General features: G+C 45.5%; 1 protein-coding gene across 6 annotated transcripts in view; it reads left to right on the top strand.

Annotated features, from left to right (window-relative positions):
• Nucleotides 1-14,934, top strand: part of REV1 (REV1 DNA directed polymerase) — a 72,802-nt gene that overhangs the window by 25,643 nt on the left and 32,225 nt on the right. For 3 of the 6 annotated variants that reach the window (XM_029048111.1, XM_029048108.1, XM_029048109.1), the window contains exons 3-6: nucleotides 144-270; nucleotides 6,569-6,737; nucleotides 9,292-9,444; nucleotides 12,974-13,695. In XM_029048111.1, coding sequence (XP_028903944.1) covers nucleotides 144-270; nucleotides 6,569-6,737; nucleotides 9,292-9,444; nucleotides 12,974-13,695 — 1,171 coding nt within the window. The other 3 variants (XM_029048114.1, XM_029048112.1, XM_039914889.1) reach the window with 3 other exon arrangements.

Here is a 14,934-nt window from a genome sequence, read left to right as displayed (position 1 = left end):
TTCAAAAGTGCCTAAATCAGTCCACAGTGCTTTGCTCACATTGAGTGCTCAATAAATACAGTTGCATGACTGACTGAATGAATAGGCCGTGAGATTGAAATTTCCATTTTATTAAGGTTTCCCCCCCACCCCTCTGATGCTAGGGTGGATACATGGCTGCAAAGGTCCAGAAATTGGAGGAACAGTTCCGGTCAGATGCTGCTCTGCAGAAGGATGGAACTTCAACGGCGATCTTTAGCGGGGTCTCCATCTACGTCAACGGCTACACAGGTTTGAGTCCTCTCCCGAATCTTCATCTCGTACCCACCTACGGCACATTTGGATTCCGTAAAAACGCGGGGGTTGCCATCTCCCCACATTGAGGAAGAGTCGCGCTGTAGTATTTACAGTCAGCGTTTGACGCCTCGTGCTTGCATATGGTGTTTCTTGAAACACCATGATGTTCTGTATCCAAGCAGGCTCCACGTTATCGGACAAACATTCCCTAATTGCCTAACTGCGTTCTAGCCAAAGCCTGAAAAGAAAACACATGTTCTGGCGAAACTGTGCGGCTTCTAGTTTAATTAAGAATTCTTTTGGAGAAGGTGTGGGACTGTTCCAGCACAGACTTTCCCCGTAGCCATTCAGAAGTGGTTGTGAAAGTGATTTCTAATTATAATAATGGTGGTATTTAAGTGCTTCCTATGTTCAAAGCACTGTACTAAGCTCTGGAGTGAATACAAGCAAATTGGATTGGACACAATCCCCATCCCGCATGGGGCTCACAGTCTTCATCCCCATTTTACAGATGAGGTAACTGAGGCCTAGTGAAGTGACTTGCCCAAGGTCACACCGCAGACAAGTGGCGGAGTTGGGATTAGAACCCATGATCTTCTGACTCCCAGACCCATGCTGCTTCCACTCCGCCGTGCTGATTTCAGTTGGAAACCCTTTTGCTTTCACCTGGAAACAAAATTCGTTTTTCCCCGATTTGACCAAGTTTGTATTAGAATTTGTTAGAGGTCATCCTTAAAAATTCACCATCTCTCCCCACCTCCCCTCCCCACAGATCCAGCTTTGAAAATTGATCATTTTGCCCGTTTAAGGGAAAAGTTTGCCATTGAGAGGTCTGGCATCAAGGGATCTGATTTTTACAGCGTCCAAAGCACCAGTGAATACAGTTTGCCAATTTGTGTGAGTTTGCGTTTGACCACAGTTGTCTCCCTCCCGTTGCTTTTATTGAGGACACGAGGAAGTGGTGGTTTTCCTTTCAGTTAAAGACCAGGCACAAGGAATCAGAAATTCTAAATTCCGATTCTCTGTCAGAATTTAACTCCTGTGATCCTGCTTCCCTGATTAGGAGAAAGGAGATAATGCCACTTTAACTTGAATATTGTAAAGTAGTAGTAATTAGTGAGTGAGTGTAAAGTGCGTTGGGAACAAAACATTGTGTGTAAGAGGATGCTCCCTGTCCTTCTGAGGATCTGCATTTGAAGTGTTCCCGGTGGGTAGTGATTCTGAAGGCCTTGGTAGTAAATTAATTAGACAACATCCATTTCTTGCTGATTAAGTGCTTACAATGCACCAGGCACTGTACTAAGCACTGGGACAGATACAGGCTTATCAGGTTGGACACAGTCCCTGTCCCACACGGAGCTCACAGTCTTAATCCCTGTTTTTCCCGAGGCACGGAGAAGTGACTTGGCCAAGGTCACGCAGCAGACAGGTGGTGGAATCGGGATTAGAACCTAGGTCCTTCTGACTCCCGAGCCCCGGGCTCTATCCACCAGACCACGGTTCTTTGGTCTAGAAGGCAAAAGTTTTGAGTTTATGAATAGATATTGAGTAGAAAGTGTTAAATTTTGTTTTACAATTCTGTGTGTTTTGTACTTGGCTACTCGGTTAAGGAAATTGGTACTTGGGGTGAAGAGTGATCTGGCCAGAGATTCAGGGGAGAATTAATTTTTGCTGACATATTTCAGTGAGTCTGTGATATTTATTGAGGGCTGCTGTGTGCAGAACATTGTACTAAACGCTTGGGAGAGTACAGTAGAGTAGGTGGCTGAGATCCCTCTCCCAAGGAATTTACATGCTAGCTGTTTAGCAAATGTCAAGTTGTGTTTCGTGAAATTCACTTGCAGGCGTGTCCAATCTGATTAAATTTGTACCTACCCCGGCACTTAGCACAGTGCTTGGCAAATAGTAAGTGCTTAACAAGTACCATAATTATTATTAGGCATGTGAGTGGGGAAGACAGGGTGGAGCTGAAGAGGCAGCAAGGGGCGTGGAATGACAACGGGAACTTGCTGTTTGTGGCCACACAAAAACTCAGAGCCACAAGAAGAGGGTCAATTCCTGCCCAGAGCAGGGTTTAATGCATTCATTCATTCAGTCGTATTTCTTGAGCTCTTACTGTGTGCAGAGCACTGTACTAAGCTCTTGGAAGTACAATTCGGGAACAGAGAAAATCCCTACCCAACAATGGGCTCACAGTCTAGAAGTGGGGCGACAGACAGCAAAACAAAACAATGGTGAGGCAACAATTTCATCAGTAAAAATAGATCTATAGATATATGCCCAACATTGATAAAATAAATAGAATAATAAATATGTACACATATGTACCCAAGTGTTGTGGAGCCAGGAGGTGGGTAGAGCAGAGGGAAGGAGTCAGGGCTATGGAAAAGCGTTTGACACAAAAAGTTCAGTTCCCGAATACGTCCCCTCTGGCACACGTCACTGCTTGGTTTAAAATCTTTCTTCCTCCTCCCGTCTTTGGTTCGTGAAATTCGTATTCTGCTCGGTTCTTCCATAATGTGTGCGTTCAGCGTGGTCTGGAATTCCTGATGTATCTAACTCCAAAACCTTCTTCCCCTTAAACTCTTAATAGTAATAATTCATACTGATGGTATTTGTTAAGGGCTTACTATGTGCCAGGCACTGTACTAGGCGCTAGGCTGGTTACAGTTGGTGTGGACACTGTACCTGTCCCACGAGCAGCTTAAAGTCTCAATCCCCATTTTCCAGCTAAGGAAACCGAGGCCCAGAGAAGTGAAGTGACTTGCCCAAGGTCACGCAGTTGACAGGTGGCAGAGCCTGGATTAGAACCCATGACCATGTGACTCCCAGTCCCGTGCACTATCCACTGTGCCACGCTGCTTCTCTGCTGCTGCTCCTTTTCTTTTTTGAGCTCCCCGAGGGACAGTGACTCTGTCTAATTCTCACTTGTGCGTTCTTTCCCCACGCTTACGACAGTGCTCTGCGCACACACACTGTAAGCGTGTAGCGAATGCTATTTCTACTCCAGCTTACTACTGGCACGGTGTTGGGAAACTTGGAAACGTTCCCCCGACACCGCGAGTCTGCGTTGGATAAAGTGTGTACGCAGCGTCTGATGCGGTTGATACTCCGACGAGAGTTTTCCTTAATGCAGGATTTTACGAGAAGGTTGTACGGCCCCCCCAGACTCCCTTGCTGCGGGAGAACCGGGTGTGCTTTTGTCCGTCCGAAGACTTTCAGTGTTCGTTAAGATAACAGTTAATTCCAAGCAGCATGCTAGGGTGGACGGAAAGCATTTTAATCAGCCATGCACAATTTATTTTCGCTGAGTACACTTTTGCCGTCCTCGAGAGCCTAAAATGGAGGGGGTTTTTTCCCCCAGAGTTGTTATGGAGAGCCCCATGAGAATATTTTTAAATAATGAAATGCTTAATTTTTGAGCTTTGGGGAGCATAGGACCATTTGCTTTGGTCTGTTTTGTTTATACACTTGACAAGATGTTGATGTAACATCTACTGTCTAATCACCCAAGCTGAAAACGCAGGGACTGTTGCTGGAAGTTTCACGCAGTAGACAAGTGGCAGAACCGGATTAGAAGTAGAAAAGCCCCCCATTTTCCTCAGCTCCCCCTCCCCATCACCCCAACTAGCTCCCTCTGCTCTGCCCCCTCCCCCCACACAGTACTTGTGTATATATGTAAGTATTTATTCTATTTATTTTATTAATGATCCATATATATCTATAATCCTTTTTATTCATATTGATGCAGTTGATGCCTGTTTACTTGTTTTGATGCCTTTCTTCCCCCTTCTAGACTGCGCCCGTGGAGGGCAGGGATTGTCTGTCTTTGTTGCTGAATTGTACTTTCCAAGCGTTTAGTATAGTGCTCTGCACACAGTAAGCGCTCAATAAATACGATTGAATGAATGAATGAATGAATGAAAGTTTGAGCATTACTGGATAACGAGTGTCATAAGCTCGTTGGGGGCGGGGAACATATCTACCAACTCTGTGGTACTGTCCCAAGCGCTTAGTACAGTGCTCTGCATAGAGGAAGCGCCCAGTAAATTCCATTGATTGATGGATATTGGATGGATTCCCCCGGGCAGTTGGGCTCTCTGGGTTTCACAGCTCCCACCCCTCACCCCTGAGGGAAGTTGGTTAGTAGTTGATAATTTTCCCCTGCTTCCTCTTGGAGTCACTGACCACATGAGCTGTGATATTTCCTTATATTTTAACCCCATTTGGAACTATGTAATCATTTTTCTCCGAATACCTCAGAAATCACATGTACATCATAGGGGCTGGGAAAACCAATTCAGTTCTTTAAGTTCATACTGTATCTCTGTAACGCTGACAGATGGTTAGCGAAAGCAAACAGCATGATGGGTAGAGCACGGGCCTGGGAATCAGAAGGTCCCGGATTCTAGTCCCAACTCAACCACGTGTCTGCCGTGCGGCCTTGGGCAAGTCACTTCTCTAGGCCTCAGTTACCTCATCTGTAAAATGGGGACCGAGACTGTGAGCCCCATGCGGGGCAGGGTCTGTGTCCAATCAGATTTGCTTGTATCTCCCCCAGCGCTGAATACAGTGCCTGGCACCTAGTAAGTGCTTAACAAATCCCACAATTATTAATTATTATTATTATTATTAGATGGTGTGTTTGAGTTGCAGACATCTTCATTTGGCAGGTCTGGACTTTCATTCATTCATTTATTCAGTCATATATATTGAGCGCTTACTGTGTGCTGCGCCAAGAACTGTACTAAGCATTTGGTGGGAGAGTACAGTGTAACAGCAGACACATTCCTTGCCATGATGAGCTCACAGACTAGAGGGAGAGACAGACATTCATATAAATAAGTAAATTACAGATATATACATATGTATGCATATGTGTTGGGAGATGGGAATAGAGATGAAGTAGAGAAAAAGCAAGGGAAATGTTTTAACAAGCAGAATCATTTAAACATTTTGACTGAAGGTTTTAACTGGACCCTGTTAGGAGGTAATAGAAAGGTTTAAAAGATCTGCAGTGTCCTCACACCTACATAAATATCGGTCTTATTTGAAGCTATTGAAATGCGGGGTTCTCTTTCGGAAATATTTGCCCGTCAAAGAGATGTTTCCGTTGGGGGGAAAGGTTGTGGTTTGTGAAGATGTAGCCAAGTCTGCGAACCCCATGATTTATCTGCAATGCTGTCCTTGAAAGCGGTTGTGTATCATGAGATAAATTTTCCCGTTGATTTATGTTATGAATTGGGATCCATTTCACAACCTCTGGAAAAATATGAAATTCCTTGATGTGCTGTACACTCGTACATTAAGGATCCCTAAACTATTGTTTAATCTCTTTTAAAGTCATTCAGAGCATAACATCTTAATGAAATTAGGAATTGTAGTGTAATTATGATTCTTTTCAGGAGGCTACAGACGTTGAAGCCTATTCAATCAACTTGGTTCGATTTAGGTCCAATAACAGCTTTCTTTTCATTCAAGAGTATTTATTGAGCGCTTACTATGTGCAGAGCACTGTACTAAGCGCCTGGGATGAACAAGTCGGCAACAGATAGAGACAGTCCCTGCCGTTTGACGGGCTTACAGTCTAATCGGGGGAGACGGACAGACGAGAACAATGGCAATAAACAGAGTCAAGGGGAAGAACATTTCTTCCCATCTTCAGAAACTACCTTGTAGCAAACCAACTCCTCCTTTAGCACCTCTGTATGTTTTTGAAGTCCTGTCTTTGAGGTCATTGTTTTTATAACCTGTTTCAGTTGTTTTTATAACTCTATACAGTTTGTCGAAAACGAGGCACGGCTTCTTAATCCTGAAATTTTAGCTGATGGCCAAGAGACTGTGACTTCAACACATTGTGCCTTGAGACCGTGCACCTTCAAGGCGTCAGACAACAGCGGCTCTGTCCCCAGAGTTTATGTAGAGTAGGATGCCTCGCCCCTTCTAGACTGTGAGCTCTTGGTGGGCAGGAAAGTGTCTGTTGTTGTATTGCACTCGCCCAAGCGCTTAGAACAGCGCTTTGCACACAGTAAACCCTCAACAAATACGATTGAATGACTTAATGACTGAATGAAGCCTGGGGTCAAACCAGAGAAGCTGCAACTATGAGTTATAGGTATTATTGGGTGGCTGTAACCTGAGGTAAATCTATAGCCTTCATTTTGCCAAGAAAATTCTTATGAGTGCAGACACAACTCCACTTGGGGAGCTCAGAGAGTCCAATTCTTCTGCCTCAAGGTCTGATGTTTTACCCACCACCAATATTTTCTTCCTTTTTTAAAAAAAAAAATAGATCCTTCTGCTGATGAATTGAGGAAGCTAATGATGTTGCATGGAGGTCAGTACCACGTGTACTATTCCAGATCCAAAACAACGCACATTATAGCCACAAATCTTCCAAACGCCAAAATTAAAGAACTGAAAGGGGAAAAAGTAGTTCGACCAGAATGGATTGTGGAAAGGTAAGCATCCTCTCCTGCCCCTGTTTGGTAAACAAGTTTGGTTTAAAAAGTATATTCCTTGTTCCAATCATAATTAGGGGAGCATTTAGGGGTTTTTTTGTGTAACAGGAGTACTCTAAACATTTTAGTACCTCAATCTGCTTATGGATTTGGGGAATCAGATGCTGGTACAGTGATATGCTTGTAAATGCAACATCGAATATACCTTCAAAAACACTAGTGGCCCTCCAGAGCTTTCAGCTTTCTTCCTCCTTTCCAGTCCCCCGACTAGCCTTCTGTCCAATTTGACGTGCCCTTTCCCTATTCTCTAAGTGTGCACCTCAGAAGACCTGTGATGGAATTGGCATTTGAGTGTGGGGATGATGATGTGTGTGTAGATGGGGTGGGGCGTGATGTGTATATGGACTGTGTCTGAAAACTTTGATGTGCTCCTGAACATTTCTGCACTTGTGTAGACATGAGGGTATTTTCCGGTTGCTATTTGAAGTTATTATCATTGTGTCTGTTTATTGAGTTTTCTGCTGATTCTCTCCTCTCAAGGTAAAGTCCAAGTACAGTCTGCTTTAGTGGGGTGAGCTTTTTTAATCCTGCCCCCCTTTTCTCTTTCCCGGCTGAAGTATGCAAATACCCAGAAAGTTAACTCAAGGCTATTTTTCTCTTTGATCAGTATCCTGGGTGACTTCCCAAAAAGCCTCCGAAGGCCTTCTCCCCCACGCCTTCTCTTCCTTCCCCATTCCCCGTAGAAGGGCAGGCTTCAGAAAAGATTTTTCAAAGGGTAACAACCAGTTGGTCAACCCGTCTGTGCTGTCGTCTAGATCTCTTATAGCCAACAAAATGACCTGTGAGGTGAGGTGACTGGCAGTACAAGGGTTCATTCAGTCACTTGTATTTATTGAGCCCTTATCATGTGCAGAGCATGTACTAAGCATTTGGGAGAGTAAAGTACAACAAAAACCAGACAGATTCCGCCCAAAACGAGCTTACAGCCTAGAGGGGTTGCAGCCTGGAGCTGTGGAAATGATGATCTCCGTTCTTCTCCGAAGGCAGATCTTCCCAGTGTGTTTGGGATAGAACTCTTGAGGAATTAGGGAATGTTCCCTCGGCCGTGCACATCCATGTGTTCGGAGCGTGCAGTGGTGGAAGAAATGGTCGTGTGCCGGGTCTAAGTTGTACGGCGCCATATCTCCTTAGCACAGATGACTTCCAGGCGAATGATTATCGAAAGGTTCAAAATGAGGGGCTGTCTGAGCACAAGCAGCCGGGCGACCCTGCAGATTTCTCCAAAATCCCACCACCTTCCCCATCTTTAAAGCCCTGCTAAAATCATGTCTCCTCTAGGAAGCCGTCCATACCATCTCATATCCCACCCTATCCACCCTCTCTTCTGAGTCATCTATGCTTTTGAGTCTGTACCCCTCAAGCACATTGATATTCACCCGATAATAATTATGGTATTTGTTAAGTGCTTACTATGTGCCAAACACTGTTCTAAGGGCTGGGGTAGATACAAGGTTATCAGGCTGTCCCACGTATAGCTCACAGTCTTAATCCCCATTTTGCAGATGAGGTAACTGAGGCACAGAGAAGTTAAGTGGCTTGCTCCAGGTCACACCCCCGTAGCACTTCTATCCCTATCCTTATATTCTGCTGTTTCCCCTCTCTGTAATGTATTCTAGCGTACATCTCCCCTGCAAGCTCCCAGAAGGCAGGGATCATGCCTACTGACTCCGGGTTCTCGTCTGAACGCTTAGTACAGTGCTCTGTGTACATTAAGGGCTCAGTAAAAATCATCAGTTGCCCACAACCCTTATGTACGGATCCGTTTTAATGTCTGCTCCTCCTTAGATTGTAAGCTCCTAGTGGGCAGGGAGCGTGACTGCCAACTCTGTTGTAATGGACTCTCCCAAGCTCTTAGTCTAGTGCTCTGCACATAGCAAGTGCTCAATAAATACCATTGACTGACCGATCAAGAGAACACGGGTCAGACAGTCAAGCGAATATGTAGGCAAGAAATACCAGGATAAATGCGTTCGTTCCCCATCCAGGAGGAAAGTCTCCTCAGATTTTTAAATAACGATTGAAGTTATTTCTGGCAGAAGGGCCTCGTCAAAGTCTGGGCAGTGACTAAAGTGGCAAGGTGTGAAAGTGGGTGATTCCCCAGTGCAGGGAGTGAGAGAGATAGTAATAGTAGTAATATTATTTATTAAGCGCTTACTGCGTGCGGACCATTAATGCACGCCGGCAAAGAATGCACAGGTGGGAATTGAATAAGCCTGGGGGAAACCGGTACGGAGTTCCGTCCCCTAGCCCTCCAGCGCTGTACGTCGCTTGGCCGGAAACTCCAGATGCGGGCGTGAAAGAGTTTCCGATAACCCAGCAAGACCGTCGGTATTATACGTCTGTATAGTATACAGTATTAATGTATAATGTGTACACGACGGCCAGCCAAAGCAAGAGGAAGGAAGCCAGCGTGACATGCAGTGGTTTTTTTGTTTTTCTGGTTTAAGTGCAACGGACTGGAAACGTAAAACCGTTTCGTTCTGTTTTGTTTCAGCATCAAAGCCGGCCGTCTCCTCCCGTCCATCCCATATCAGCTCTACACCAAGCAGCCCGGTGTCCCGAAAGGCCTCAACTTTAATACCATATGCAAACCCGAGGATCCCTTGCCAGGTCCAAGCAATAGAGCCAAACAGCTCAACCAGAGGGTGTAAGTGTTTCTAGGCGGGGAATACGGAACAGACAAAGCTGGAGGCCCGCCAGCTCTGAGCGGGGACTAAAGAGCCGGCTTCCGTGAGTACGCCCCCAGGTGTGGCGTTCGCCGGCTGGCGAGTGCTAGAACAGGAACACACACAGAACCTGCCACGGGTTACGAAAACTCCACCGAAAGCCCGCCCCGGCGTCTTAGAAATTAAGTCGTTTGCTTTGTCGGCGACGGCTTCTGAGTAAGTGTGCGCTAGACAAACCAGTTTGTCCTTTTTTCTTTATCGCGCTGACGATCTGAACGGATGGAGCTCCAAGCGTCCCCTTTGAAACGTTGACTTAAAGTTAACTGGCGGTGTGATTCTTTTGGCCTCTTCTCCTTCGGAAGTGTCATTCTGAAAAATCCGATGTTGACGACCGTTAGTTAAGGGATGGAAGCTGAAAATCACTTCTGTAGTGCAGTCGTGGGGCTAATGTGGAGTCATGGAGGGAAGTTGAGATTTTTGACGTTTAATTTATGGCAACGAATGATAAGACGATGTAAATGTTGACTATGCATGGATACGAAAGTATATTCTGAACTATGCAGAAGGTGAATTAAAGCTACAACAAACTATGTGTGTTGTATATATGCCTGCTATGTACAGAAATGTATTGTCTTGGGGGGAGAGAGGATTTTCTGCCATATGAATGGTGTAAAAAATATATTTTTTGCCAGTATCTTTGATTTGAGGTGTAATTGCTATAATCCTGGGTAAATTGGTTATCACAATTAATTGGCTTGCTGCCTTTACTTGCATTTCAGGTGGTTAATTATTACCAGCCTCTTTCTCTTGTATTACTTTAAATTGCTTGCTTTGGGAGGTGGATGTATTTTCCAAAAGACTAAGATTCTAATTAACTAGGGAAAAGTCTAATAACGCTGTTTGTTGCTTTCTGTGATGATTATTTTTCTTTTACGATTATTGTTTCCGTTGTCACAGTAAGGTGTACGCAGTGAAAGTTTTGTTTTCCCAAAGTGAAAGCAGTCAGTATATTTATTTTTGCAAGGTTCACCAGTATGTTCTCTAAGGTGTAGGGGAAATCTACTTATTTTCTACTGATGGAGAGTTAGCAGATATGTGACTGAAAACCTCCCGTTAAACTTTCCGTGATCTCAACGTACTTAAGAGCAGAACACCACCACAGTAGATGAGAATTGATTGATCAGCTTAAGATATTTTTAGGAAATCTGTTTCACAATGAGAGAGAAATGATCATGCTAGATTTAACCCTTTTAATCAAAGCGTGGGGCTACCTCTCAAGTAGTGGTACTTTGCCAGTAAATAAGCCCAGGCAGGATCAATTAAACTTTATGCTGGGCGAGTAAAATGAAATCCAACTTCAGCAGGGTGCACGTCTGCTAATTCTGTTGTATTGAGCTCTCCCAAGTGCCTACTACAGAGCTTTGCACATAGTAAGCGCTTAATACATGCCACCGATTGATCGATTAATTCACTGCATACGAATTTCCTGTTTACCTTTTATGCGGGCTGACCATTTTTATTTGGCAAAGCCGAAGTTCAGAGGTGCGGATATAAGGAACTGCTAGTTTAGTTATCAGTCACAACACACTTTGATTCAGAAACTTAAACGCAGGGAATTTTTCCGACTTTTACTGCATCTTTGTAAAATGAATTGCCACTTCTTGCTGACCTCCCCCCCGACTTCAATCTCTTCTTCCTCCAGGCCATACCTCACCGCTTCTCGGATCCTTTTTCTAAAACATTGTTCTGTGCACGTAGCCCTGCTCCTTTAAAAACCTTCAGAAGTTGCCCATTCCATCAGCTCCACACCAAGCGGAAACTCCTGACCACTGGCTTTCGGGCACTCAATCAATGGTATTTATTGAGCGCTTATTATGTGCAGAGCACTGTACTAAGCACTCAAATCATCTCTCCCTTCCACTTCCCTATCATCTCTTTCCTCCTACCGCGCCCCAGCTCCTTCACTTCATCCCTGTCCAGCCAGCCGGCTCACCGTGTGTCATTCTCATCTCTCCCGCCACCGACCTCCTGCTTCATGCCTACCTCCCCGGACCCCTCCCCTCCTTCACGTCCGGCAGACCACTGTCCACCCCGCCGTCAAAGCCCTTCTCCAGCAGGCCTTCCCTGATTAATCTCTCATCCCCACCCTATCTCTTTCCCCCTTCTCAAATTCCACTTCATCACATGTCTGCCACCTGAGAACTGGGGGTGGGATGGGGTGGGGGCTTCCCCACGTTTGGGGACATGTGTCTTTACTCTCTATTGCTTCCTCCTACCCGTACCTTATTTTGGTGTCGGTTTCCCCCATTACAGTATAAAGTTTCATGTCTACTAATTTGTTAAAACAAGCAGCTCCGCTGTCTCAGAGAAGCAGAGGGGACTTGTGGGACTGGGAGTCAGGAGCCCGGGGTTCTAATCCCCGCCCCACCACCGAGCTGGGGAAGTCACTTAACCTTTCTGCTTCGGCCTCCTTGTCTGTAAATTGGGGAATTAGTTTTCCGGTTCTCCCTCCCGCTTAGATCGCGAGCCCCAGGTGGGATAGGAACTGTCCGAGATTTAGTTATCCTGTAGCTAAACCAGCAGTTTGCGCTATGGTTGGCACATAGTAGATGCTTAACAAATATCGCTATTATTATTGTCGACTCTCCCAAACTCTTGGTACGGTGGACTGCACACAGGAAGCACTCAGTAAATACTACTAGTCGACTGCTCTCCGCTGGTATCTTTAGCCTCCAAATATATTTTGTAGAGCCCTTTTGACTTTACGTCACAGTATGTAGCGTTTTCATCCCCTGATACTGCCCATATGGGGTTTTTTGTTGGTTTTTTTTAATCTCCGGAGGGCCGTATTTCCCGTTCATGTAATGTCATTCTCCTTTGCCCTCTAAAAGTATCTTTCCCTTTTCATTTATTTCCCTCTGCAAAACCGCAAACGTGCTCAGGCCTTAGGGGCTAAGCCTTTACTAGGGAAATCAAAATAATTATACCCCTTTTTCAGATTAAGTTTTGTATAGCATCCATGGTGGTGGTGGAGAAACACCTAATAGGTTTTCCAGTTATTTATAAAGGATTCACTTACGTAAGCGGTTTGTCCTAAGGCGGGAATCAAGTTGGTATCAGAGCCAGGAAGTCGCCTCCTCATCAGAGCCCTTATCCCACTTCCATTTTATTGTCTTCATAGACTGCCTTTAGGTACCTCAAAGGCCATGACACAGGGCAAAGGAAAATTGATTTTCAGTAGTCCAGCTCAACCCAGAGTCATCCAGAATTTCATCCAGTTGATGAAGGATTATGGTACCTTCTTGCAACTTGCCCTGAAAGACCAAGTTTCCCCCGAAAGGTGGAGTTTACAAACCTAAGTCCCGCCCCGAAGGTGCTATTTTTGTCTGAACGGGTGGGAAGAAGGGTTACGGAAGGGACGTATTTTCAGTAGCCGCTCTTACGCTACCGAGCCAGTAAAACGCCGGCGGGATATTCGGGGTAATGTCTCTTTTTCTCTCTCCGTTTTAGAAATCACATCCTAAAGAAGTTTGAGACGGGAAATGAGGTGAAAATCAATGGACTGAGCCGTTGGAACGAGGAAGATCCAAGCGCCGATCTTCCGTCTACAGAGCTGGAGCAGGTACTTCCTGGGCGGAAACCAAACGGAGTTCAGCATCCCAGAGACAGCACTGCCATTTTCAATGGACACACTCACAGCTCTAACGGTGCCTTAAAGACGCAGGACTGCTCAGGGCCCTCGGGTCGCCGCGTGGCAAGCAGGCTTTCTCCGAGCCCCGCGCCAGCGCCAGAGGAGGAGAAGATGGCGGCAGGCAGCGTCGACTTGAGGCACCGCGCCCTGGAGCAGTTGCCTCAGAGCAACGGGAATTCAGAAATGGTGTGGAATCCACACAGGACTATGAATAATTCATTCCCATCGTCACCTTTGCACAGCCACGCTAAAATAAACGGTGCTCAGCACTCCACTCTTCAGGGGCCTTCAAGCACAAAAAGCACTTCTGCCATACCGTCTCTTAGCAAGGCAGTTCCCTCCACACCGCCCAGACCTTCAGACGGCAACTTTATTTCAAATTTTTACTCTCGCTCCCGGTTGCATCACTTATCAACGTGGAAGTGCGAACTGACTGAATTTGTCAACACCTTGCAGAGGCAAAGTAGCGGTGTTTTTCCGGGAAGGGAAAAGTTAAAAAAGTTGAAGGCAGGCAGGTCTGCATTTGTAGTAACCGACACAGGTAGATACTAGTCGGAAGCACCTTTTACTACGAGATAATCGCGCTCGATCAACTCGTGATGCTGTGAATCCGTATCTGATTGTGACTAAACTTTCTCATAATTTTCTGCCTACAGGGACCGCTGAGTTTCGTAGTGCACCTGATTTTTTGGTGGAAACGCCTAAACCAAGATCTGTGTTTTATTTAATATATGAATAAGGATTTTAAATCACCTAGTCAGATTTGAGGTCTGTTTTGTAAGACCAAACCCTCTCTAGCCCTTTTAAACTTGAGCCAGGTGTGGATTTAAGCACCGGGGTGATCGCTCATCCACAGTGAATATTTTGAATTCTAGGTATAAAGCTTGGATTGTTTTCCTTGTCATCGATGGCGTTTATTGAACGCTTACGGTGCGCAGGGCACTGGACGAAGCTCTGGGGAGAGTACAGAGCAGCAGAGTTGGTAGGCACGTTCCTTGCCCCCAGCGAGCTTACCGTCTAAATGCTCCGCATCCTCTCCTGGGGGAGGGCACACGCGAAGCAAGGAGAGTAGGCTGGGGACATGTCTCCAGCCCTCTGTCTTCCCAAGGATTGACCCACCGCCAGCCAGAAGCCTGGAAGTGCTCCTTAAGGAGTTTACAGGTCACTTTTCCCAGACTCGCCCCGTCACGCTGAGCTTTCTGGGTTGCACGTGTATGTGTGCAATTAAATAAGAAAGAAGCAACACACTGATGTTATCGGGGATCTTGAAAGGGATTCCCAAGGAGGACTCTGAATTTCGTGATCTGAAGGCATTTCTGAGTTAGAAAGGGTTAAGAAAAAGTGGTGCTGGAATTTTACTCCCAAAGTGCTGGTGTAGTTTCGGGGGTTACGTTTTAGGTGTCAAATATAAGCAGGGTAGATCATTTTAAACTGATATTGTTTCATCAGTGCTTTCTCCTTGGACTCTTAATTCTCTTGGGGAAAAGCCAAGTGAACTTTTTTTGGGGGGGGAAAGTGCCTTTCTATCTTATGTGTATCACCAGAAATCACAATTTCGTTGCCTCTAACTTTTCTTTTTTCCTTTCCCTCCTTCCAAATACATCTAGTTCAGAGAGATGTTTTTTGAGGCTGTGGTAACATTTCAGAAAAGCAGTGTTGCGATGTATTCTCACCCGGGTTTATAGTGTATCGGTTTAGCTTCGAATTGCGCCGCGACTGAAAAAAGCCATCATAAATGGGCTGTTTGGGGTGTCTTATGAGCGTACCCTAGGCAATTTGG

The sequence above is a fragment of the Ornithorhynchus anatinus genome, chromosome 20 (assembly GCF_004115215.2).
Source record: "Ornithorhynchus anatinus isolate Pmale09 chromosome 20, mOrnAna1.pri.v4, whole genome shotgun sequence".
In the NCBI taxonomy this organism is placed as follows: Eukaryota; Metazoa; Chordata; class Mammalia; order Monotremata; family Ornithorhynchidae; genus Ornithorhynchus; species Ornithorhynchus anatinus.
This window is presented reverse-complemented; position numbering and strand designations above follow the sequence as displayed.